This window comes from Diadema setosum, chromosome 7 (assembly GCF_964275005.1).
Source record: "Diadema setosum chromosome 7, eeDiaSeto1, whole genome shotgun sequence".
Lineage (NCBI taxonomy): Eukaryota > Metazoa > Echinodermata > Echinoidea > Diadematoida > Diadematidae > Diadema > Diadema setosum.
Genome location: NC_092691.1, coordinates 2,004,830 through 2,031,923, shown reverse-complemented (window position 1 = coordinate 2,031,923; position 27,094 = coordinate 2,004,830). Strand labels below are relative to the sequence as shown.

The window sequence follows — 27,094 nt, the reverse complement described above, 5'->3', positions numbered from 1 at the left end:
ATTGAACTCCCCTGGGCGGAGAGTGAGGAGAAGAATCTTGCTTGATCTAAAGTGTCCATCCTCTAATGCAGCAAGATGAATTTTCCTAAGAATGAATGAAAAAAAATGAGAAACTTCATGAACAGTAATGTAAGTTTCATAGCACATTTCTCATATTTTTTTCAAACATGATCCCCAACACTGAAACAATGCCTTTACCTGTACTGTTATACACAGAAAAATTTCCACAGGAATAACAACTGTGCCCCCCCCCCCCAAAAAAAAAAAAAAAGATAAATAAATGAATAAGAAAAATATTGGTTTAACATATGGCAAACACTTCTAAGTTCTGTGAAACAAAAACAAAAAAGAGAAAAATTGAAATGTGTAACAACAAAACTGAGTTGTAACCCCTCATGCTAGGTCTTTTTAGATCCGTCAAAACATTACTAAAGTTTCTGAATTGAAACCAGTTTCGTACGGATGGGAGGACAAACAGCAATGTTATTATAGCCCCCCCCCCCCCGACTTTGTCAGCGAGGAGAAACTATAACCAAGACCCCAGGTTCTTTGTGCATCACCATCAGAATCTGTAGCATTAAATGTATTAGAAGGTATTAATCCGAATCTATGCTCAACATTCATATCATTGGAAATGAAACTAAAATATCAAATGATATGCTGTATTTAATAAAGATAATTCCTTATGGGGCAAGAGTGCTTTACAGTCAGTCTGCCTCCATTGCCCCCCCCCCCCCCCTCCCGAAAAAAAGCCAGTATGGTAACATGTCATATCTACATCTTCAAAATAAAAAATAACTTCAAGGGAAAGTGATTAATCCTAATAGTTGCAAAGGCAACATAGCATATAACTTTCAAGTACCTTTGCAGATCACACAAGACAGAGAGTCCTGCAGGTGGCGGATGTCAGTTAGGCTGCAAGTAAGCATGACAGACACCTTATCCTTTGAAGCAGCAGTAGAGGCACACTCCACTAACTGGAGAAGTGTGTCCTCTACCGTCATCAAGGACTCTGCTGTTTCAGCCAGCTTGGGTTTCCTGCACAAGTGAAAAGAATACAGATGATTGAGTCTGGTCTCTTATCTTATGCCTCTGCCTAAAAAGTGCATAGTGTAAACCTTTCACGATTTTGATAACCTGGAGGGGGAGGGGGTGGTGTAGTTCACAAAGCTGTGCATACAGTAATGCACGAGTTTCCAAACTTTATGTAACATTTTAGTAACTAATTTAAAAGAAATATCAGCTAACCTTCAGCTTTAAAAAGAAAGAGCATTTTAAAATACAAAAATCACATCTGTTATTGACTTGCTGCAATTAAGAGCACGGGCAACAAGGCTACTAAGAGAGCAGCTTACTACGTTTCTTTCCAGAAAATTGCTTAAAAACGTGATTTTGTGTATGCTAAAAATTCTATGTTAGTTGTGCTTTTAGGAAGAAATAATTTAAGATATGAATATTGTGAAACAAATAGGCTGAATTCAATTTATTTTGATATAAATGCTTCAAAAAAGTCTTACAATAATTGAACAAAACTAACTTTAAAATTGCAATATTTGCCAATCATCATGAACAATAATTGCAAAGAAAGTTTTAGGCAAATCCAACATACAAGATGCTCTTACATTTACAAAAATATTATGTCACATCATAGTCCATTAAATTATGTTATAGTAACTATCAATTCGCTAAATTTTTAATATTGTTTTTAAAGAATTTTATTATTTTCTTTAAAAAAAGCCTAAAAAACCTAAAAAAACTGGATAAAACAAGACCGATTTATTTTGTGCACTGTCGGCAAGACGCGTCTTCTTAATCATCGATTTTTTTTTTTCATTTTATTTTTTTGCCCAATAAGCTGGATTAAATGTTTCAATCAGAATAAATGTTAGAATTGTAAGCATCATTAATGAAATCAGAGTTAGATGTTGAATTAAAAAGGCCATTTTTTTTTTTTGGTTTCAGTGCTCTTTTGTAAAGTTTAGAAAAGGAACACATCCAACTTAATTGAAATGATAGTTACTATGTGAGCTTTTTATTTGTGAAAAAAAGACCAAGGTAGTGAAGTTTTCTGTTTGGTACTTAAATTTCTTAAGTCTGTGTTTCAGTACAATGTGCACTCATTGTGCCTTCTCTTCATATTCATTAAATCAGTTTTGTTCTTTCCAATGTAGAACATCCTAAAATGAAAACTTGATCTCTGTGAAATTAATCATAGTTTTCCAAAGGGCTTTTTTTAATACTGTGGCGAAAAGTCGTGTGTGTGTGTCCTCTGTGATATGATGTATAACCACCAACGTGGTGAAGAATATATCACTTGTATGCTTGTCTGTGTGCCTAGTATGTATACTCGTGTCTCTCTGGGATGTGTGTCTATGTCTGTACGTTTTCCCAATAACTATAGCACCAACATCGCCATCACAACAGCGTCGTCCTACATCGGCACACACAAACGTTCCTGGCAGCGAGCAGTCTAAGCAGTCAGTGGGCAAGCAGCTCACGAATCAAATAGTTCATTTGGGAGTCTGAGCACAACTCAGATACTAGGTTTTATTACTCGTGAAACTTGGTTTTAACAAATATCGAATTGGGTGGTACAAAACATTACTACATCAAATCAGGACGTGAAACACATGGGAAAATGACGTTCGAGCCTGGCGGCACGAGAGCATCGGGTGCTCTTATTATAAGGCTCTGCCAGACCAAAACAGCATCAGCCGAGGTCAAGTTCTCACGACCTACTGTTATATTTACCAACCAGAATTAACATACTCATAAAAAGGGGACAGACTTAATGGATTATAAACGGACTAGATTGACAGGGGAGGGAGGAGAGTTGGGCAGTGAGGAAACTCGGGATACTTGCATTCACGGGCCGCTGCCCATGTTCATTACCGAGCCGATGCTCAGTAACCGACTGTGCTATCCTCTGTTCCTCACCGACTCCGACCAGCCGCCCAGGGGGGGGGGGGGGGGAGACTTAACAGATTTAACTATATAACGGGACTAAATTGACAGGGGAGGGAGGAGAGCTGGGCAGTGAGGAAGCTCGGGATACTTGCGTGCACGGGCCGCTGCCCATGTCTATTACCGAGCCGCTGCTCAGTAACCGTCTGTGCTGTCCTCTGTTCCTCACTGACTCCGGCCTGCCGCCCTGGCGTAAGCCAACGTGCAAATAAACTTGTGGCTTACAAACCAAAGTTGCTTTTTGCTCTACACTGGGACTTGCAGCACCCAATGCCTCTACCTGACCAGGCCGGTACCTTGTTTCGAACTTGTCTGCTATCTGAGATCCTCGTCGTCGGATTCTCTCTCTGATTTCTAGACCAAAACCCGGACATATTTATACCCTTCCCGACCACTCAAATGGAAGGGCAGATAAAGGAAACCATTACATTACGTTTGGTCATTACTTCTTAATTAAAAACTACTCTCGTTTCTCCCATTTTAGACAAAAGCAAACCATACAAGCGATGACCAAAATATCTCCGCTCCATCCCTTTGTTTAGATTCGGCGTCTGATCTTACCGGCTTATCTGTTACCCTATCTGTAACACCACACTCGCCAGTACCTTCTTTCCGGGGTTTTATATAAAACATAAGTTAATTAACTCCTTATACCACGGAACAAATCACTAGATGCCTTGGGCGTACCTTCTGCACATTCTACCATAGGGAGTGACTTAATGCGGTTTTGGACAAGGACCCCCTGTTTGGGGAGGTTCCTTTAAACATATAACAAAATTAACACTTCCATTACCTAACCTCTTTTTTTCGGCATCACTGAATTGTGCTAAGGCTTAATCAAAGTTTCAGACAGGTCTCCATTGTTTTAGGTAGAGTCTTCAAAAAACCTAAGGAGATTAACTCTACCAATAACTGAATCTCTCGCATATACCTACTTTGTGCGTACAACTGAAACATCGGCACTGTATGACTTAACGTAAGCTTCCCACAGGGGTTTATTGTTTTTGGCCTCATAATGAAATATAAAAGGATAATTAACTCTTTACTTACGGGAGTCTTTAATTAATGTCTTAAAGTAATGTGATTGCGACCCAGCAGTAAAAGATGTCTTAAACGTATACTCAACAAGCTGCCATTGTCCACACTGGCACCTGGAAGTCGTATGTGGTAAAAAGTATTAACTCTGTAAACCTCTATCTTTTACTCTGTAAATAGCTCTGAGAGTGAATGGCTTGTGCTGAATGACAGGAAGCCTTCTCTTTTTCTGGCCGCAGAGGGCCTGTCCTGGGTGCATTTTTGTTACACTACCCCTTCCCCAGCTCAATACTCCCGGATTGAGAAAACACAACTACTTAACACTGTAACTATGGAAACTACTTGAACGATAACAACAACAAAAATTGTCTGAAAACAACCAGGGCACACTTTATAACGTCAACCCTATCAAAATAGAAACAATGAAAAAAAAAATAAATTGACGTCCTACTTACGACATTTCGTCATTTTACAGCCAAAACAGCCAAATGAATGTACATCGTACAATTCCTCAAAACTTACTTGAGTTCTGCTACAGAAAAGGACAACCAATCGCCCTTTTACTTATCCTGGCTATACACAGAATGCAAGCAGCTAGGCTTTATACCCACCACAACGGAAGCTATATCTACGCTATTTTTATAATATCGCCCAACCCGGCAAAGTGCGTCCATGCACGGTCTGCCCAATCAAATTGAACAAAAAAAAATCAGAGAAAGGAAACAGAATTCAGCCTATTTCCCAGACTTTGCGAACATATATCCATCAAAATTAAAACAAACAAAACATAACAAAAACTTCCAACAATCTAACTTCTTTCCCCCTTTTAGTGCCATTTTAAGTCTAAAAGGTATTTCTATTTTACCTTATCTCATTTTCTTTTCTAGTTTTGCATTCTTTTCCTGCCATGCTGCCTGCCTTCTGTTCACAATATCCACAAACCTCTTATATGAGAACACAAACTACCTAATCTTTGCGACATGCTACTTTCTCCTGCTAAAATGCTAACATATTGCTTAATGACAATGTAAAATGCAATAAAACATCTCATAAACTCTACGTATGATAAACTATTAAAATAAACATACAGAATGATTTTAAGACATATCCCGTACAAATTTATAAACAACCCTACCACTTGTGAGATCAGATTTCGCGCCATGATAGAAAGAGTGAGGAATTGTCGTGCTACAGGACGCAGTGTAAGTGATAATAGAGAACAGCGAATAATAAACCAGAAGATACAAACAGGCGACAACTTTGGCTCGAAAAAATAAAAGTAATTCAACGAAGTGGCAGTACCAGGATAGTGTTAAGACGAAGGAAAAATGAAAAGTTGTAATAGAGCAATAGAAGAAAAGAAAGAAAGACAGAGAGCATAATGAAAAATTGTTTTAGAGTAGTGCCGCAGATAGTGAGACCAAGAAAACTACGCCTACCTCATACAGCAGGAGAAAGCAAGGAATATTGAGCCAGGTTGTCGAATGATTAGGGACGTGAAAAAGGACTCGCACTTACAACCAAACAAACAAGTGTTTTGATACATCTGTGTCTTTCGCTTGCAAATGATTATTCCAGAATCTAGTATTCCTTCATAATTTTTTTTTTAAAATTCATCCCCATCTACGTTTCTTAATAAATATACTCATTCGAAGGTCCTTTCCTTCTTAAGTGATTTCCCCTTGTATTCCCTAATCCAATTTTTTTCTATGATCTTCACACACTTATCTGCGATAACTGTTATGTTAATCGGGCTCTGCAGCTCCCTAGCTTCCCCGCGCCAATTCCTCTGGTCTGGTTGGGCTCCCTCGCCGCTCCACCCTCCGGCGTTGCTGTCTTTTCGTCACTCACCGGTGCCGCCTCTACTTCCGCAGTCACTGGAGCTGCACTGTCTCCTCCCCGGGAGTGGCGTCGGATTCCCCGTCGCCGTCCAGGGAGTCGTATAGGCCTGAAGTTCTCCTATCCCTGACGTGGACGGTCGAGCAGACCCTGACTCCCTCGGTGGTGATGGGTTTGCCGCCGACGGCCGGGCCGTCTTCTCCTCGGCTGCCTCCGGGTCCCCCTGTTCTGCTGCGGATGAATTGGACTGGAGCCCTCCCATCGTGGATGTTCGAGCTACCTCCTCCTCTGCTGTCTCCGGGTCCCCCTGTTTCGCTGCGGATGATTTGGACTGGGGCTCTCTCGTCGTGGATGTTCGAGCTACCTTCCCTGCGGCTGCCTCCGGGTCTCCCTGTTTTGCTGCGGATGATTTGGACTGGAGCTCTCCCATCGTGGATGTTCGAGCTACCTTCCCTGCGGCCCAGAACTCCCTTGGTGGCGAGGGTTTTGATGCCACCAACCGGGCCACCTTCTTTTTGGCTGCCTCTGGGTCCACCTGTTTTGCTGCGGATGATTTGGACTGGAGCTCTCCCATCGTGGATGTTCGAGCTACCTTCCCTGCGGCTGCCTCTGGGTCCACTCGTCCGTGTGGCTCGTCGCCCGCTTTTCTTTTAGCTATCGGTTTCTTTGCGGTATTCAGTCTTGCAGGGGCCTGTTCTGCCTTTGTCATCGGATCTACTCTCCGCCCCGGTACAGCCTCCGCCTCCGGCATGTGGGCCGGATGTCTTTACCGATAGTGCGCTGATAGGTCGCTCCTGTTTCCGTAAATGTTTCTGCATTGTTGGCAGGGGTATTCGAACGCTGTGGGATGTCTCTCCCTTTGGTGCCGGATGAGACTCACCACGCTACTGAATTTTTTTCTGACAAGTTGCGCAAGTCTGTGTAGTTCCCTCTATTCTGCTAAGATTTGCTTCCGGAATGGGGAGAGTCTTGGCTCGTTCGCCGGTTTTATTCCCCCCGCTGCATAAAGAAAAGGTTGATAATGTGACCGCGTTAGGTGACTCTTCCCAATTCGCCCCTTATGCAGTTAGACTAGTGTCTCCTGGAGGGGCTCCCCGTTAAGTAGGCGAGGCGATGCATATAACGGTCCCAAATTACGCATGCTAATGTACTCGTGATCAGAGGGACTGTCCCGGTCAGAGGGCGGGGAAGGGTTCCTACGTTGTATATGTAGTTCGTATCTTGGGCCTGCCATGGGCGCGTTATCGCTCGCGACCACTCCGCCGTTATCTCCTTCCCCTTGCTGGTCTTCTTGCACTACAAACGCCTGGGAAAGTAACTAGAAAATGTCCTCCATCCAATTTAATAGCCGACGGGCTATAAAGAACTGCTGCAATGCTAGTCCACCTCCAAGCGTCAATAGCGCAGCTAGGATGACCCCATAAATTGTAATTATGATGATCGTCGTCATTCTAAATGTACATAATGAAATAAAATAAGGATGATTAACTCTTTACTTGTGGGAGTCTTTAATTAATGTCATAAAGTAATGTGATTGCGACCCAGCAGTAAAAGATGTCTTAAACGTATACTCAACAAGCTGCCATTGTCCACAGTGGAACCTGGAAGTCTATGTGGTAAAAAGTATTAACTCTGTAAACCTCTATCTTTTAGTCTGTAAATAGCTCTGAGAGTGAATGGCTTGTGCTGAGTGACAGGAAGCTTCCTCTTTTCTGGCTGCAGAGGGCCTGTCCTGGGTGCATTTTTGTTACACCACAATATTTTACGTTTCATTCTTATTTATTTATTTCTCACGAGTATGCCAAATTTTTGTGAAAATGGTCTTAAAAATTTGTGCAAGACTTTAAAGTAAAAATTCAGTGGATCGCAAAGTAAAATGGTGCATAGTCAGAGAAATCCATCTGACACACACAAACACACAACACCTTCAGTATTTCAAAGAGACATAACAGATTAAAATAGAGTAACAAAATTTAACATTTTCACCACATGTATTTTTTGATACTCTTCTTTTTCAGGTACAAGAAAGAAACAAACAAAACAATATTACAGGTGAATCAATAGTTATTACACATGCCTTATAAACAAACAATAAGACATATCATACGATTGCAAATTTACTACTTTGCATTTTTGGTAAAAGCTGAGAGACAACACACGAGCTGAGAGACAGTTGAAGCTTATCCACTACCCACTGGTCACTATTTGTTTCGTTCATTTCAAAAAATGAATGGGCTTTAAAGAATTTCAGTTGGTAATATGATAAACATGATTACACACACTAAAGAAGCTAATTAAATGCGTATGTTTTGATTTGGGGCCACCATTTGTACATATACATGCATGTCAGGCCAATAATTGCTTAAAAACGTGATTTTGTGTATGCTAAAAATTCAATGTTAGTTGTGTTTTTAGGAAGAAATCATTTAAGATATGAATATTGTGATTCAAATAGGCTGAATTCAATTTATTTTGATATAAATGCTTCAAAAAAGTCCTACAATAATTGAACAAAACTAACTTTAAAATTGCAATATTTGCCAATCATCGTGAACAATAATTGCAAAGAAAGTTTGAAGCAAATTTAACATACAAGATGCTCTGACATTTACAAAAATATTATGTCACATCAAAGTCCATTAAATAATGTTATAGTAATTATCAATTTGCTAAATTTTTAATATTGTTTTTAAAGTATTTTATTATTTTCTAAAAAAAAGCCTTAAAAAACCTAAAAAAGCTGGATAAAACAAGACCGATTTATTTTGTGCACTGTCGGCAAGACGCGTCTTCTTTACCATCAATTTTTTTTTTCATTTTATTTTTTGGCCCAATAAGCTGGATTAAATGTTTTAATCAGAATAAATGTTAGAATTGTAAGCATCATTTAATAAAATCAGAGTTAGATGTTGAATTAAAAAGACCATTTTTTTTTTTTGGTTTCAGTGCTCTTTTGTAAAGTTTAGAAAAGGAACACATCCAACTTAATTGAAATGATAGTTACTATGTGAGCTTTTTATTTGTGAAAAAAAGACCAAGATAGTGAAGTTTTCTGTTTGGTACTTAAATTTCTTAAGTCTGTGTTTCAGTACAGTGTGCACTCATTATGCCTTCTCTTCATATTCATTCAATCAGCTTTGTTCTTTCCAATGTAGAACATCCTAAAATGAAAACATGATCTCTGTGAAATTAATCATAGTTTTCCAAAGGGCTTTTTTAAATACAATATTTTACGTTTCATTCTTATTTATTTATTTCTCACGAGTATGCCAAATTTTTGCGAAAATGGTCTTAGAAATTTGTGCAAGACTTGAAAGTAAAAATTCAGTGGATCGCAAAGTAAAAGGGGGCTTAGTCAGAGAAATCCATCTGACACACACAAACACACAACACCTTCAGTATTTCAAAGAGACATGTAATTAATTTCATCACAAAAACACAACTGTGAACTAAAATATTCATGCCTAAAAAACAATTTCTAAACGTACTAAAGTCTATTTCAGCATTCGCTTTTTTTCAATATTTTACCAATTACACAGTGACAAACCACTAACAATGTCTGCATCACAGTACTATGTTCTGTTTCATCTCTCAACAAGCTGCACCTGTACTCTTCCAGACTTGTTTCCAATCTGTAGACCTGACTCGAGGTTGGGATATTTCGTAATAGTTCATTGTCATTGTCAGAGCTATTGTTAATGCACTGCACAATTTTTGATCTACAGCACTTGGCTCGTCACAATTCCCACATTGACACAATGCTGGACACACATCACAGCAATTGTGTGAAATGCTGTTTGGTTGGATGTCACCAAATTTTGCCTTTATTGTAGCACGTCTACATTCTTTTCCGCGGAGAAAATCTTGCATGGGAGAAGTTGTTTTTCTGCCAGCACTGTCCCCGGGGTAACACAATGTCACAGCAGTACTTTGTTTGCCATCTTGTCCGATCCTCCCACTCAGCTGGATATAATCGTCTAGATCACTCGGGCGTCCACACCAAACCGTATTGTGTGCGTTGCTTACATCAACGCCCAGGCCATACGCAATGGTTGCTATCAGAACTCTGATTTCACCATCTGGTGCTGACATGCTGTCCACAATTTCCATTTGGATATCAGTTTCCGAGTTCCGGTGGTACATATTAACAGACCTGTGGCAACCTTCTGGAAGCAGTGTCATAAAGGTCGCGTACACATCACTGCACATTTTTCTTGACTGACAGTATATTATCATCCTTTCACAACTTGCACCATGGATCTTCAAGTCATCTGCCAGCCACTTGAACATTGTATCTAAATCTCTTGTAGCAGACTTGATTACAACATGTTTTATATTTTGCTTGTCCGGCGACTGATTTACCCACACATAATTGCGAAGACCAAGCTTTTCGATGATACAGCTACGCACATCTCTGGTTGCAGTGGCTGTCAGGGCAACAGTGAGAATTGATGACTTAAGTTTCGATCGTAATTCGCCCAATTTTCCGTACGCTGCTCGAAATGCTTTTGTGTCTCCAGATGCAGTCCGGGCTTAATTTGTAACTGTATTAGCCCCGAAAAGGGCTTTGTATGCCTACTAACCTCATCATTCGGCCGCAGAGCTCCCTCGGGGTGAAGTTTGTCAGGAAGAAACCTTTCAGTCCACCCACATGGCCGGCCTGGATCAGGTGTCCTTGTCGGTATATCTCCCGCAGAGAATGGAGCCGGGCTTTCTTCACATGGGCTTTCATCATGAAAAACTTGGTGTTACTCATGAATTTGGCCAACTCCATCAATGTCAAGCAACCAGTCCATGTTGAACCAACTACCAAGCGCTATTCTGCTGGAATGACGTCCTAACTGTAACCAGGGAGGTCCACCTCCCTGTTCATACACTTTAAGTAGTTCATCATTGGCTTGCACCTCGCATCGCACAACTGTGAAAGCTGCCCTGAAAGCTTTGTCAGGGAGGAATCTCTTGGATGCTTTTCCGATGACTGACATGTCTCCCATACCGTCAGCTCCGTCTTTGATCGTAGTGTGGATGAGGTGGTCGAAAGCTGGGTCCAGGCCATGTGCCTCAATGCCTCTCTCTATGTCTTTGTCGAGTTCCTCCAGGGTTTTTTTTTTACTGCATGAGGATAGGGCCATGCGACAGCACGGAAATTTGGGAATGGCACCTCACAACCCATTTGAAACTCTCCACAAATTTGCATTGGCTGAAATGTGTCATGTCCATATTCTGTGTGCAGGAGTCCTTTTTTCACAAGCGTATGATGATACAGGGTAGCCTACCCTGAAAGTTGGAAGCGGACGTGTCCAGGCAAGTAGGTATTTTCAAGTTCATTGAGTACATGCGATGCAGTCAGAAACTTATCACCTTTGTCTCTAGTAGCACGGTAAATGTCCTTGTACTGCTCTATTCTCTTGAACTGACTGAACTGTATCTTCCAACATCTCCTCATCGGTGCGATCATTGTATTGACAGACATCAATGGGATATTTTATGGTTCTTTCAATAACCTTCCCTGGGTGAGAACATAGACCACAGACATGGTAACCTGTGAACCTAATGGTCTTTTGCATTGAAGAATGTGTAGGTGCATCCGCACAACAACATCTCAGACCAAATATTTTACTGTTGGACTTCGGGGTCACCTTTTTCCAAAGTGACAGTCTTGTCAGCCAATTCTCTTGCTTTCTTTACAAATTGCTCTGGGAAGATTTCATTGTTGGCTCTTATGACCAGATATAGGACTACTATTTCAAGTAAATAAATGGGGATGTTATTGTATACTTAACCTGAATCTTGGCATTACACTCGTTCTTTTGGCGTAATTCGCATTCGAATCCCTCCCAACCACCTGCAAGGTCATGTGTTTTTAGGTATATATGTAACCATTGAATGCAATTTTCCACCCTCCTCGCTGTGTTGTGATCCACTCCATGACTTTGGCTGGCTTCAAGGTCCCATGAGGGGGGACGAGATAAATGCACAATAGGCCTAGCTTTGCATGCAACAAAGAACAACGTCAACACTGGTGGATCCAGGATTTCCAAAAAGGGCCAAATTCTTTTGATGACTAAATTTGCGTGATGACTTTAAAAAAAAAAAAGAAGATCATCAGGCAGAAAAAAAGGGGGGCGGCGAGTTGAAGAGTAATAAAGCTTGTACTGTACGATGAGACACATGGAACTTTGTCGAACACTGAGAACCTTAAAGGACAAGTCAACCTTCATAGACATGTGGGTTGAGTGAATGCAGCCATATTAGTAGAACACATCAGTGAGAGTTTGAAGAAAATTGGACAATCCGTTCAAAAGTTATGAATTTTTGAAGTTTCTGCTGACTACGCAGATACTTTAAAAATTCACAACTTTTGAATGGATTGTCCGATTTTCCCCAAACTTTCACTGATGTGTTCTACTAATTGTTGCATTCACTCAATCCACATGTATATAAAGGTGGACTTGTCCTTTAATAAAAGGTACCGTGACACAAAAATGTCATTGAGAATTTGTTTGTGTCTTTATATCCTATGATTTTGAGCAATAGAGTGAACTATGGCCGAACTGTTTGCATTTAGAGCATTGGTACTTGCGGGTACGAGCAGTTCCAATTCTACTTAATTTTGGCAATGTGTACATCCAGTGGTACCAAATTACATCACACAATGAGGTCACAGCACTGTGTTTGCGAGAGAAATGGGTCCTCAGCTGTCTGAAGAGCTTATTAGCTGCCTCATTGCCCTCTCCGCTCATTGATCCGACACTTTTGGGTCCATGTGGGTCCCCAAGAATTTCTTATACATGCTCTATCAGTTTGTGCAGATAATTGGGCCAAGCTACATGTGGGAAGCTCTCACATAGAAGTTCTCCCATACGGACTGCCCTCTATTTGTACATTGAAACATCCTCCTTGTTCGGATGATGAGACCGATAGACCGATCTCAGCTCGTGGAATGATGTCAGCACAGCCTGCACATTCTGCCTTCTTTCATTGCTTTCAATTAGATAGTGCTGTGATAGTATGAGTGTTCTTCTCATCTAGCAATTCCCTTGCCTGATTACAGGGCATCTCAAGACAGGGACCAGCCCGAGCTCCTTGTGCAGGTGGTCATTGAATTTTTTCTCACCATCCTGAAACATGCTCTTAACATCTGCCATTATCTCCCAGGTCTGGAGGCCAGCCATTTCACAGACAATGAGCTTCTTAAAGAAGGCCCCAAGGTTAATGTCAGCATGGGTGGCATCTAAGAGTTTCCTTCCTGGTTCGGCTAGAAGGACAGGCAAGGACTTGGTCCCAAGAGAAATATCACTCAATTCCGTCAGTGTTAGCTAGTCAGGATTTATTGATAGGTACTTTACAAGTGATTCTATTTCCTTGTAATTCCTAGTAATAGTAAAGGACCCCAGCTGAGATTTAGCGGTGTCCTTTGTGGCATGGCAGAGGGTACAAATGTACTTTTAGCCACTTCCCTGCAGTCTACCCTCTGCCCGATCCAGTTTTTTGTTATTATGCTAGTGTAAAATCTACACTGATTTACACTTTGTTCTGTCATTTGCTGTGTTGTATGAAGTAATGAAGGGTGTCAACCCTCAGTTGCAGGTTCTAAATGGGAGCCACGTGAAGTTCCTGAAGTTCTTAGAGACATGTCCACTCTTCAGGACTCCAAAGCAAAGTCCTCTCTCCTGGATGAATTTCTTTCTATCCTCCATATCATTTGCCATAATTTTGCTGCATTCATTTCGTACATAGCTCTTTTTACACACATAACAAGAGGGAACAAGGTTTCATGCAGAATTTGATATCCATGTCCAAGTCAAATTTGGATAATTTCAATTTTTTCATTTTTCTAGTCAGGATAGCCAATGGAGGATCTGGATTTTGAAGCAATTTTGATTTTCCATCATCAGTTTTCGACCAGCTACTGAATGGTACTTGAATACCTTGATTCATGAAGTCCACTGAAAACCTCCCATAACCAAGAAATTCTGGAAGATTAGTCAATGGGCTTGGTGCTTTCACTCCTTTAAGTGCTCTAATCTCTTGAACTGACTGAAGCGTATCTGCCGACATTTCCTCATCAGTGCAATCATTGTATTCACAGACATCAATGGGATATTTTATGGTTCTTTCAATAACCTTCCCTGTGTGAGAACGTAGAGCACAGACATGGTAACCTGTGAACCTAATTTTCTTTTGCATTGAAGAATGTGTAGGTGCATCCGTACAACAACATCTCAGACCAAATATTTTACTGTGGACTTCAGGGTCACCTTTTTCCAAAGTGACAGTCTTGTCAGCCAACTCTCTTGCTTTCTTTACAAATTGCTCTGGGAAGATTTCATTGTTGGCACTTATAACAGATATAGGACTACTATTTTAAGTAAAGAAATGGGGATGTTATTGTACACTTAACCTGAATCTTGGCATTACACTCGTTCTTTTGGCGTAATTCGCATTCGAATCCCTCCCAACCACCTGCAAGGTCACGTTTTTTAACGTATAATTTATGTAACCATTGAGCGCAATTTTTCACCCTCCTCGCTGTGTTGTGATCCACTCCATGACTTTGGCTGGCTTCAAGGTCCCATGAGGGGGGACGAGATGAATTCCAATTCTATGTAATTTTGGCAACGTGTACATCCAGTGGTACCAAATTACATCACACAATGAGGTCACAGCACTGTGTTTGCGAGAGAAATGGGTCCTCAGCTGTCTGAAGAGCTTATAAGCTGCCTCATTGCCCTCTCCGCTCATTGATCCGACACTTTTGGGTCCATGTGGGTCCCCAAGAATCTCTTATACATGCTCGATCAGTTTGTGGAGATAATTGGGCCAGGCTACATGTGGGAACCTCTCACGTAGAAGTTCTCCCATACGGACTGCCCTCTATTTGTACATTGAAACATCCTCCTTGTTCGGATGATGAGACCGATAGACCGATCTCAGCTCGTGGAATGATGTCAGCACAGCCTGCACATTCTGCCTTCTTTCATTGCTTTCAATTAGATAGTGCTGTGATAGTATGAGTGTTCTTCTCGTCTAGCAATTCCCTTGTCTGATTACCGGGCATCTCAAGGCAGGGACCAGCCCGAGCTCCTTGTGCAGGTGGTCATTGAGTTTTTCCTCGCTTTCTTGGAACATGCTCTTAACATCTGCCGTTATCTCCCAGCTCTGGAGGCTAGCCTTTTCACAGACAATGAGGCCCCAAGTTTAATGTCAGCATGGGTGGCATCTAAGAGTTTCCTTCCTGGTTTGGCTAGAAGGACAGGCAAGGACTTGGTCCCAAGAGAAATGTCACTCAATTCCGTCGGTATTAGCTGGTCCGGATTTATTTTTAGGTACTTTGCAAGTGATTCTATTTCCTCGTAATTCCCCGTAATGGTAAAGGACCCCAGCTGAGATTTAGCAGTGTCCTTTGTGGCATGGCAGAGGGGTACAAGTGTACTTTGAGCCACTTCCCTGCAGTCTACCCTCTGCCCAATCCAGTTTTTTGTCTATTATGCTAGTGCAAAATTTACACTGATTTACACTTTGTTCTGTCTTTTATTTTGCTGTATGAAGTAATGAAGGATGTTAACCCTCAATTGCAGGTTCTATAATTATGTGAGCAGCTTCCTGTAGTTCTTAGAGAGATGTCCACTCTTCAGGACTCCATAGCAAAGTCCTCTCTCTCCTCGATAAATTTTTTTTCTGTCCTCCATATCCTTTGCCATAACTTAGCTGCATCCATTTGGTACATGGCTCTTTTCACACACATAGCAAGAGATAATGAGGTTTCATACAGAATTTGTTAAATTCTATTTCCCAAGTCCAGGTTAGATTTGGATAATTTCAATTTTTTTCCATTTTTCCAGTCGGATAGCCAATGGGGGAACTAAATTTTGAAGCAATTTCGATTTTCCATCATCAGTTTTCGACCAGCTACTGAATGGTACTTGAATACCTTCATTCACGAAGTCTACTGAAAACCACCTGTAAGTGGGAAATTCTGGAAGAATAATCAATGGGCTTGGTGCTTTCACTCCTCTAAGAGCTCTGTTCTCTTGAACTGACTCTTGAACAGTTCCTTCCAACATTTCTTCATCGGTGCAATCATTTATATTCACAGACATCAATGGGATATTTTGTGGTTCTTTCAATAACCTTCCCTGGGTGAGAACATAGACCACAGACATGGTAACCTGTGAACCTAGTAGTGTTGTGCATGGAAGAATATGTAGGTGCATCCATACAACAACATCTCAGACCAAATATTTTACTGTGGACGTCAGGGTCACCTTTTTCCAAAGTGACAATCTTGTCAGCCAACTCTCTTGCTTTCTTTACAAATTGCTGTGGGAGGATTTTCATTGTTGGCTTACTCATTCCACAACAGGAACCTGCAAGTAGCAAAGTATTGTGCCTGAGCTTAGGAGGTAATTTGTTATCATTAAGAATAATGGCCACTTAGAAAACTGTGAGACATAAATACAAGAAATCCATCAGTGTTTAAAAAATGTGGAAAATTACCATCATGTCACAATAGTTCTTCATCAGCCATCATGTTCTTATAGACATCTCCATCGTAAGTACCTTCCATACTGTCAAGGGACTGTTTGTTTCTGTTTCTCACTATTGAGAGATTGTGCTGGTCTCTCAAAAAAGTGTCTTTGTGTGGGAAGGTCTGCTGTTCTAAAAAATTTTGAAGACATGGATTATTTACAGCACAGGGTGATGACATTGTGGACATACTAATTATCCTACGTATGTCAGCAAATTGTATGATTTTACAAAGGCATGACATTAGATGCAGTAGAAATCAAATGCCAATTTATGACTTTGTTAGAGAATGTGTTCTTGGAAATCCTGTATACAGATGTGAAGATTGCAAAACACAGTGTTTAGTACACACAGTTGGATTGCAGTAATAGACGAGAGGCAGTGTGCCATCACAAAAGAAAAATACAGTACCACCAAAATTCCCTCAGCTTTTGTCTTTTATGTGCCAGTGATCCTCTTCATCTTCATGATCTCCGCAGGCAGACTCGCTGTCATGGCAGACTCTTCCACAAAATCTTGAAGTACATTCTCTTCACCTCAAACTTACCCTGGCAAGATTTTGTTTTGTTTTGTTTTTTAAGTAGACGTACAACATTTGTAGACCTTGTTATCATGCGTCATCATCTGTCACCCAAAGGCTTTGAATCGTATTTGTCTTGTGAGGGTCTCTCTTGGGAAAAATGTTCCTTGCTTTGTGCATCATTTGCTTCTCCAGTTCAGTTGGTGAATTCTCCTTTTTTTTTTCTGGGCGAGTGCATGCAAGGCAGTCGCTGATATAATTTGGCAGGATATATTTCTTTGTGTGCACATTTTGCAGCCAAGTGTTTCAGGCAATGATTAATTCTTACAGAGATGTTAGCTGACTATTCTGCCAACTTTCCTTTGTAAAGAGATGCTCACAATAAAGTCATTCTTCTCGTTGAGTTATGGTGTGCTTCTCAGCTTAGCTTGGTCACCCACTTTCACTGCTGATATTCTTACATCTCCTGATAGTTTTGACATAGACTAAGCCCACTTCCTCCAACAAGTCAGACTATTCTCTTTCCACCAATTTCAAATGTCTCTTGCCTCCTTTTGTATGCCAGAAATGTGTGGCCAACTGCTCCCTGATCCCCCCTATTCATTATTATTCAGGGTACGCATATACTTGTTTACTCCCTTTGAAAGCTGCCTCCCCCCTCCCCCCCCCTTGCCAAAAAACCTCAGGGACCCCCCCCCCCCCCCCCCCACTACAAAAATCTTGGGACATCGCATTTAAACTGCCTCAGTTCATATCTAGCTCGCTGACAAGTTTCCTGTAGCATAAGCTCAGTAGTATTCACAAGATGTGTGACAGTAGATACGATTACTAAATTGTACTTCATCGCTAATACAGTGGACTCCCATTATAACAAAGTCCTTGGGACTGGCAGTTTTATTTCATTATATGGAAGTTTCGTTATAACCAAACAAATAAACAATAAAAATACATAGAGTGGATAATGATCCGATCTGAATTTTTACTTCATTGTAACCAGAATTTCATTATAACTGTGTTCGTTATAAAGAGAGTGCACTGTACATGTATAAGATTTTGTCATATTATTTTGTCATATTATAGCTCTTGCCAACATCTGAGGCTACAGAACACTAGGTGTATGCAGATACATGTACATTATATATTGTATATTATACCTTTTGTCATATCACAGCACCATCATTGTGAGCACTATCACGTGCATATAACATGTCATTCTTTTGTTGTATCATGCCTTTCTCTGTTGAAGAGTGCTCAGATGTGACTTATTACAGGGTGTACAGTATGTATCTTTCAAATTGTCTTAATTTTTTTAGGCTTCATGCACTTTTTTCTTAAATGAAGGATAACCTGGCTACCACTGAAAATCATTCCAAGTTTTGAGTACTTCATGGAATTAAAACAATAAACAAAGAGTATACAAACTTTCAACCTTGGTGAGGTACCGAGTTATGAATGTTTTTTTTTTCACAGAGCCTCATACTATTGCCATATCATGGCCAAACTTAAAGAGATTTACAGTGGGATGATGATTTACCATGGTATTTATAAATGTATCTTGCTTCATTCATTACTTGTGCTGGCAGCTTTTCCCTGACTGTATCTGAACATGTTTCATGTTTTTATGTCTCTTAAAGGTCTTGTTGACCTTTGAGAATGGTGATTTTATTATTAAAAAAAAAAGATCTAAGATATATGACATTTAATGCATATGTGTACAGGTCTGTTGTACCAGAAAACCTCCTATCATGTAAAATTTTTGCAGTAAATCGTAAAATATAAGGAGATATCAGTATCATTCTCAATAAACCGTAACTGAAGACGGTTTAGCCTGGAAACATTTTAATTGTAGGTATTGTTCACATTGTGTATAATTTAGCAATACTTTAACATCAATTTTACAAATTCAAATTTTTACAGTCATTGTTTCTATCCCTAACTCACCTTGTAGAGCACTAATGCTGGGTTTTTGTGTCATCTGCAAATGGTAAATTATGCTTTTAACATTTTGTCTTCAAGTTCTAGTCCATCTCTATCAATGTGTTATTACATTACACTTTATGAATTTGAAAATATAGAAAGTCATAATAATATGTATACACACAAATTGATAATTACACTGCAGAGTATGCTTTTGCAGCCAGAGGCTGAATAGCTAGTGTTGGTGTACAGTGATCAACAAATAACAATTACACTGTATTGGGATATATACGGTATATTGATACTTATGTACACAATAATCACATAATTAATGATTTTGAAAAGTTACTATTAATGGATATGTGCATTAAGTGATGTGTATAATCATTACAATACTAATAACATCTGAATGTCATTATAGTATATATTGGCAAATATAAATACATGTTCCTCAAACTAAGTTTATATTGTTTGATGTGTTCATTTCTGATGCACCTTTTTTGTGGCTGAAATATTCCCGAGTTGCCTCAAACATTCAATGCATATAGTGTAGACAAGAACTTTCGTGTGCACTTTAATTTTGCGAATCTTGGCATTCGCAAAATTTGCAGGATTAAAATGCACGCGAACCTCCTTGTTTTACAGTACCCTCTGGCTGGGCTACCCCGGCTCTGGTTGTTCATTGGCTCAACACACACTTCACTCAAAATCACTGGCACCCTTCACTGATGATTATTGGCCCCTGCAAGATCACCAAAAGGGCCTTCAAGAAAGACCAATGAAATGATGCATGGCAAGATTAAATATTTTTTAATCTCATGAATTTATTTTTGCTCAAATATCACATGAGGGGTGATACAGATCATGACCCGTTTCTGTTAGCTGGAGCATTTAAGTACATAATATGTCCAGAAATGAATGGAAATTATTGGAACTACATTTAGTACATGATTCAAAGCAAATTTCACCAAATCACCACATAATTACAATAAGTAAACATTTGCTCAATGTAAAAAAATAATAATAAATAAATGAATAAATTCAAAAAAAAACCCCACATATTCCCATTGTAAATCCCTGTGAATATGAGAACCTCATCAAAGAAGCTACATTGTAAGTTGAAAGTAAAGTAAAGAAGGCAGTTGCTGAATTCTGAAGTTTTTAACATTTTTCTCTCTTAGTAGTGGATATAAGATAAAAGCACAAAAAATAACAATGAGTCGTTGATGTCATCAACTCACAACACTCTCGTTGTGCACACACAAAAACACACACACAAAAAAAAACTACAACACTGAAATAAAGATTATATCTTTGATAAACTAGAGAAGCGCTCTGAGAGCGCAGACCTCCACCAAGCAGCTAATTTCCACCAATGATCTTGTTCTTCCATAAAGATCAGTGATTTTGACCCATATGCACGCATGCTCAAAATCACTTGATTTCCCAATATATTATATAGAAGCCTTTTGTTACGTCATTAACTTCCAGCTGTGCGGCACGCCTAACCCTAGCAGAAACTAGAGCGTGCACTTTAGTGCACATATGACAACCTCAAAAATGCGCAGCTTGAACTCCCAAGTTCATTGACCTTACCTGCCAACATATCGAAAATCCTTCATACTGTAAAATCCATAAAAATTTCCAGATCACTTCCAAAATTTAATCATCCATTTTTTGTGTCATTCTCAAGCTTTCTTGCAAGTTTCACCCAAATTTGCTCACAACTTTTTGACTTATTTTGCACACGGACAAACAAACCAACAGTACTGAAAACAGAACCTCCTCCCTTGGCGGAGGTAGTAAATTAGCAGAAGCCTGAGACTGTGCAAGGAGCCTCGCTCAGAGCAGTGATGATAGGCCAATTGGCTTCAGGTTTCAGCAGTTCACTTCCAAGCCCACTTCCCGGATATTCCAAAGAACATACTGGTAAAGGGTCACGCTATCGCACCAGGAACCCTTTTCCAAGATGATCACCTTCCTCACTGATAAAAGTGCTCTTGCCGATGTAGTGGCCTTTTCCAGCAACCTCTACCACCACAGCATCAAACTGCCCCACCTTCACCCTTTCCACAGCCTTCCCGGTGAACTCGGAGTTGGTGCTGCTGTTCTGGAACTTCCGAACCTGATTAATGTCGATTAGTCCTTTGTGGATCTGGAGTGCTATTCGGGCGGTGACCCCTGACCCGGTGGGACTTCTGTCAGTCTGTCAATTTGGTGGTGAAGAGAAAAAAAATGAAGCGAAACCAAAATCAATTTTCATCATTATTTCATTCAGCAAAATCAATACAAATGAAGAGTTTGTTTGCAAAAACCGATAAGTCCATTTTTGAAGATTTTGAAGTAAGATCTCTGTCATAAAGTACAAAATAATACCTTTTAAATGATACATTGGTCACTACATATAAAGTTACATTTTTGAAGTCAGGGTCAAAAGAAGCAAAAATTTTCTTATTATTCCCTTTATTTTTCTTGACCTTTAATCGCAAATATCTCCGTTTGGCAAATACGGACTTATCGGTTTTTGCAAACAAACTCTTCAAATGTATGCACACATCTCCTTCTCAACAACAAAAGATAGCATGGTACCCAGTGGTGGTATTCGGTCTGGAAGAAGAAGGTAAGAAAGTGCAATACTAATATAAGTATTTCCCATGGAGGAGAATTCTTTGGGGTACTAATTGGCCAAGAATAAAAATGAATAGACTCTTTTTATCAAGTCTTACGACATAAGTTGCAATACAGAAATAAAGACACAAACAAGTAGGAAAGTTTTGTTGAAAAGAGAAGAATATAACCTATGTTTAACTGTTTATGTGTGGAGCTTGGCTTTTGTTTTAAATACTCTACATGCTTTCATATCATTTTGCATTCAGTTCCCCCCCCCCCATGCCTACATATACTGAGGAAAGTATGATACATAATCATGTAGAAGAAGTTTCTAAAACTCACATTTTTGTCTGACAGTCAATGCAGTGTATGTTTACCACTAAGTGTAGAAATGGTATAAAACACAGTGTTCAACAGAATTTAACTGCAGATATCATCTTTTTTCATCAATATCAGGCCACTAAGTTGAACAACAAATCTTCAATGAATGTTTATTATTTGACCATATATGTTTGATAATACATATGTAGATGTCAGTCCAGCATCATGTATGCATGTCTGCACAAAAATGTTAATTTTGGCATAGATAGATTGCTTGCATGAAGCAATATGAAGGCAAAGTTTTCTCTCATAAAAGCGTTCTAAGACTTCATATTGTATGGGGGGGGGGGGGGGTTGGAGGTAATGCACACTGAAAACAGAGAGAGGATATTTCTTCAGGGATTGCCAAGACACAACTGCAAGGCACAGTGCAAGAAGGGAGGTTGGGAGGCAGACAAAGAATAAGATGGGGAGATAACATCCAAAAGTGGACTGGTTTGATGCCATGAGGAAGGCAAGAAAAGTAAGAGAAAAGAATGGAGAAAGCTGGCTGATAGGTTTTCTGTGGTACTCAATGTTCAGGGGCGGATCTAGCTTTTTATAATGGAGGGGGTTGGGGCGGTATGCGAGGGGAGCGAGCGAGGGGGGGGGGGGAGGGTGTGTCTCCCCTCCCACAGTAGGGAGAATTTTTGAAAATCTGTGTGTGAAAATGGCGTTTTCTTGCATCTAAAACACCACTATTTTTGGTATAGAGGTCATTGCCATAAATGTAAAAAAATAAAATTGCAAGTTTTTAAAAAAAGATTAAAAAAAAATGGTCCCCGGATTTTTTTTTTTTTTTTTTTTTGGGGGGGGGGGGGTTGCAACCCTCCAACCCCCCCTCTAGATCCGCTTCTGATGTTCTGTGACCATGGGACAGAAGAAGAGTCAACTTTGCATTTGAATTCACCTGTGCATCTGCAAACACACATATATTTGCTGTGGGTTCCTCACTCCACGCATCTTTCCCGTCAGTAACGATGGTCCCGTACAAAAACGACAAGTCTGGATCATCAGGATGCTCCAAGGGCACGGCTGATTTTGTCGCCTCTGTAACAGCTGTAGCTGCTGCTGTGATGTCACGCATCGATGACTTCCGCATGTCCAAACCAAGTTGGTCTGCACTGACAAAGGCATAAAAAGCACCCCCATAACTGATGTCAATGATGATCTTTCCAAAACCAGGAACATTAACTTCAACATCTGCAGAAAAAGAGAGAGAGAAAAGAAAAAAACAAAAACAAAGCCATGTTACGAAAGTGCCTCAGAGGATGGAATGAAATAAGGCTGAGGGAAATGAGTAACTAAACAACAGATAAATAACTATGAAACATATTCAAATATCCATGTGGAGGTGAATTCTATTGGAACATCAATTAGAATAAAAAATTAAAGGGAAATTATCATACACTGCACAAGTCAACATACAAACATACCAGCTCATACCACATACAAGTCTCCATGTTTCAGCAGGAGTCTCCCTGAAAATGTCAAAATCTGTTCATGTCTGAATAAGAGAATACATGTATTGAAATCTCCCCGATTTGGGAATTATTTCCACCCACTGAAATGCATGTAACACATGGATATCTCCCTGATTGCTGTGTGGAATCTCCCTGATTTGGACGTGGGGATGTTGCCAGACCTGACATACTCACACACACCAAGGAGTGAACTCCTTGAACACACACACACACACACATTATCTAGGTCCATTTGCATTAGAGACACATTCAGTCAAGGTATACACTGGCAGAACTCATCTACTCATAATCTGCATTTATAGTAGGGTGCCTATACACTGGAATAAGCCAGTTCGGAGTTAGCTCATGGGCACATTGGTACGAATGACCTTTCTCTTTTTTCTCAGTCGGTAAGCGATGAGGGGCACTGCACTGGTTTTCAGAGCATTAAAGCTTTATGTAACAATTTATGGGATTCATCAATCCTGTTCAAACAAAGAATGAACTATACCAGATGACCAGAATGATCCATCAATTAACAGTTGGAAAAGCATCCATTTCATTACTTTGCACTGAATGTATTAGCAATCTCTTTCTATTGATTTGCCAAATACCAATTTTTCTGTCAGGTGGATGTTCTGGCAAGCACCATTTATAAGGATTGCATGAACAATCATTTCACCACAAATTATGCTTATCTCAGTGAATTTAAAACCAACACGCCTGTTGGTACGTATGACCTTTTCTGCTCATGCTCAAAGTGGAACTGCAAAATGGCTTATAGGGTTCTTTCCCCTAAATGTGAGTGTAATTTAACATGCATAAATGGCAATGAGTGCATGACCATATCAAGGCCCTATGACACGATTTGCATCCGAGTTAAAAGTAGGCATCCTTCCTCTATGGCTATATACCAGCTATCTCTCTCTCTCCCTATGTGCATATATATATATATATATATATATATATATATATCAGTGGCAGATCCAAGCAGGGGCGCACTCCTCTTTTTTTTTTAAACAAAAGAATTATAAGAAAAAATTGGGAGAGGGGTGCGTGCGCCCTCCTTTCATTTTGAAAAGGTGCCTCCCCTTTACAGAATTCCTGGATCTACCCCTGTATTGATCATATAATATACACAGAAACGTGTATATTATACTGCAAAAGTGGATATATTCGCGTGACTAATTTTTCGCGCTTGGCCAGGTAAAAAGAGTTTCACATGTTTTTAATTCCGCGGAATCAAGATACCAAGTACAGGAACATATGGCAAGCAAAAATATTTGTGTGCTTTAATTTTCACGCTAGTTTCTGGTTGTGCATGCGAAATGCGCGAAATTTCAACACCGTGAAAATTTCCACTTTTACAGTACATGTATTCACAATACAATATTCACCATTGCCAATATTGCTCGATGTTGATGTTTGATCATAATGGCATTTATACACAAAATATAATATTAGTGAAAATTCCTCACCAATCTTGAATGCAAAGGCTGGGACACTCAGGAATCTTGTTTTGCCCGACGTTTTTGATTGGTCGTCATACTCCACGAAAGTTTTGACCAATCCGCATGGACATTGCAAATTCACCTGCGTTTCGGGAGCCACGGGTTTAACGAGCCCAAAGTCGAGAGCATATCGGCCTAAACTGATGGTTGCATGCCCACACATTGTGCTGTAACCTTCGTTATGCATAAATAAAACTGCTACATCAGCCTCGGGTAAGTCTGGTTCCACGATTACAGCCCCGTACATTTCATTATGTCCTCGCGGTTCGTGCATTAGCATCAATCGGTAGTGATCCAGATGCTCTTGCACGTATCGCCGTTTCGCCAAAATCGTGTCACCGGAGATCCTGGGGTAACCGGAGTGCACGATGCGCACAGCTTCACCTCCAGTGTGCATGTCAATCGTTTCGACTTTATACGGGCTCTTGTCCATTATACTCTCCATTTTACAGAATCCAGTTGCTTCTAGCGCTCTTGTACTTGACTACAACCTCAAGAGGTACGATCAAGGACCAATCTAATCTAGAAGGATGATATCTTTGAAGTCGATTTTCGCTAGCAGAAGCGCTAGCAGACATCAATCCTTCTTCCAGCTTTGGGACGTACTAGTATGCTGTTGTTCACCACTACCACTGATCTCCCCTCACTGCCGCAGTGATCAGTGTTGTTCACGTGGCGATCACTTCTATTGTAGCACTGGTCGTAAGAGGGCGATACGCATGATTAGCAGATCGCGCAGAGCCGTTTCGGCTGTGGGATCCAGTCGGGATGGCGATACCCATGCACAGTGACTGATCTTTAGAGGTCAGTGAATAAAAGATCTCATAATAATGCACTAATAGGCCTATTGTATGTAGTCCCTAGCTATTCGCCATACCCTATAGATAGACAGTATACTAACTAAAATAGATAAATATAATTACGATGATCGGGTTGGTTGATTATCTTTAATTTACCGGTGTGAGACCAAACCTGCACCACCTAAGCCAGTTCGTGCATGTTGGCACAAAATGACCTTTCTTTTTTTTCTCAGTTGGTTAGGCTTGTTTTTAAAGCGACATAATGCACAAGCTTTTGATGTCATAGCGACGGAAAGATGTCCGGAAAACACGAATAGAATACCTCTAATCTGAGTTTCTTTCACATGAAATGAACATGTTCCTAATTATTTTGCTTGCTCTCTTTTAGAACATGTCGAGTGGTCTATCATTATACCAATGCCAGAAAAAATGAGAATATGAAATCCTCATTCATTTATCCCTCGTTTAATTCTCTATCTAACCCGCAAATATTGATTCAATGAATGCAAAATCTTTATAATATTTGAATATCAGTGAATTAAATTACTTCCCGCACTAAGACTGTCACATTACAAAACATACGTGGTAGGCCTTAATGTTTCCCTCACACTGCATGGAATGATGGCGATGATAATGTCGTTGAAATAACCTCCCCTATATACATAGGCCTACCTTTGACTATAAAATCAAAATTTTTGGGTAAAAATTTACCGACTCACTATTAAAAAAAACCTATATGTCTTCATAGTTTCATTTTTTTCGTTTGTTTTTGTCAGCTGGTAAACAAACTCTACAACTCCCGAAAAAAAAATACGCAGTGTCCCTTTACATTTCAATCTGAGTTTAGGTAAAGTAAGACGCCATTTTATTTCTTCTGGCAAAAATGTCATAATATTGCAACCAATGGACCTATGATATTATCGTGAGTAACAGCATGGCACTTAAAAGCTTTCCATGATGTTTAAAATACATAAGCAATGATAAGCCTCACTTGCAAAACGAATGAATATACGTACTCCCTTACATACACACCCACGCACACACTCACACACACCCTCACACACACACACACACACACACACACACACACACACACACACACAGAGGTACATTCATAGATATGTATGTATACTTAAAACATAAAACAGAAACCAAGTACATGCTGTAATTACATTACCAACAGCTTATTTCGGCACACTTAATTTTCAAGCGATTCGCCCTTTAATTCTCAAGTGCTCTTATTCAGAGAGAACAATAACAAGTCATAATAATACATGCAGTCACGCGTATTGCAACTGCGTTAGCCATCCGTGCTTACTGGTCATGAGGGCATGAGCTTGGTTTCTGCTTTATGATATATATATATATATATATATATATATATATATATATATATATATATATAATACATATAACAGCAATAGGTTTCTGTTCGGAGTCCAAGAAAGTATTGATTCACAACAGTATAGCTCGATGTGAAAACTTCGTCAAAACTACGTTTCTCGAGGAGTTTTCATTATTAAACTATGTTGTGAATCAATATAT

At 39.9% G+C, this 27,094-nt stretch overlaps 1 protein-coding gene and 2 pseudogenes across 1 annotated transcript; all 3 read right to left on the bottom strand.

Annotated features, from left to right (window-relative positions):
- Positions 1-12,292: 12,292 nt before the first annotated feature.
- On the bottom strand, positions 12,293-14,970 carry LOC140230559 (V(D)J recombination-activating protein 1-like; annotated as a pseudogene).
- LOC140230557 (uncharacterized) lies at positions 14,587-17,370 on the bottom strand (annotated as a pseudogene).
- Positions 17,371-19,679: 2,309 nt separating this feature from the next.
- On the bottom strand, positions 19,680-25,423 carry LOC140230386 (trans-L-3-hydroxyproline dehydratase-like). Its single transcript, XM_072310535.1, has 3 exons — positions 24,717-25,423; positions 22,686-22,978; positions 19,680-21,011 (listed from the first exon to the last, which is right to left on the bottom strand). The coding sequence occupies exons 1-3, from the start codon at positions 25,192-25,194 to the stop codon at positions 20,748-20,750; spliced, it is 1,035 nt and encodes a 344-aa protein (XP_072166636.1). The 5' UTR covers positions 25,195-25,423; the 3' UTR covers positions 19,680-20,747.
- Positions 25,424-27,094: the final 1,671 nt, after the last annotated feature.

What these genes read in the sequence shown, in the direction of transcription:
- LOC140230386 (XM_072310535.1), bottom strand. Translation starts at nt 25,194, where the DNA reads ATGGAGAGTATAATGGACAAGAGCCCGTATAAAGTCGAAACGATTGAC. An exon ending in AGCCTTTGCATTCAAGATTG is followed by an intron (nt 22,979 to 24,716) that starts GTGAGGAATTTT and finishes CTTTTTCTGCAG; the next exon opens with ATGTTGAAGTTAATGTTCCT. An exon ending in GTGTGTTTGCAGATGCACAG is followed by an intron (nt 21,012 to 22,685) that starts GTGAATTCAAAT and finishes CCAAATTGACAG; the next exon opens with ACTGACAGAAGTCCCACCGG.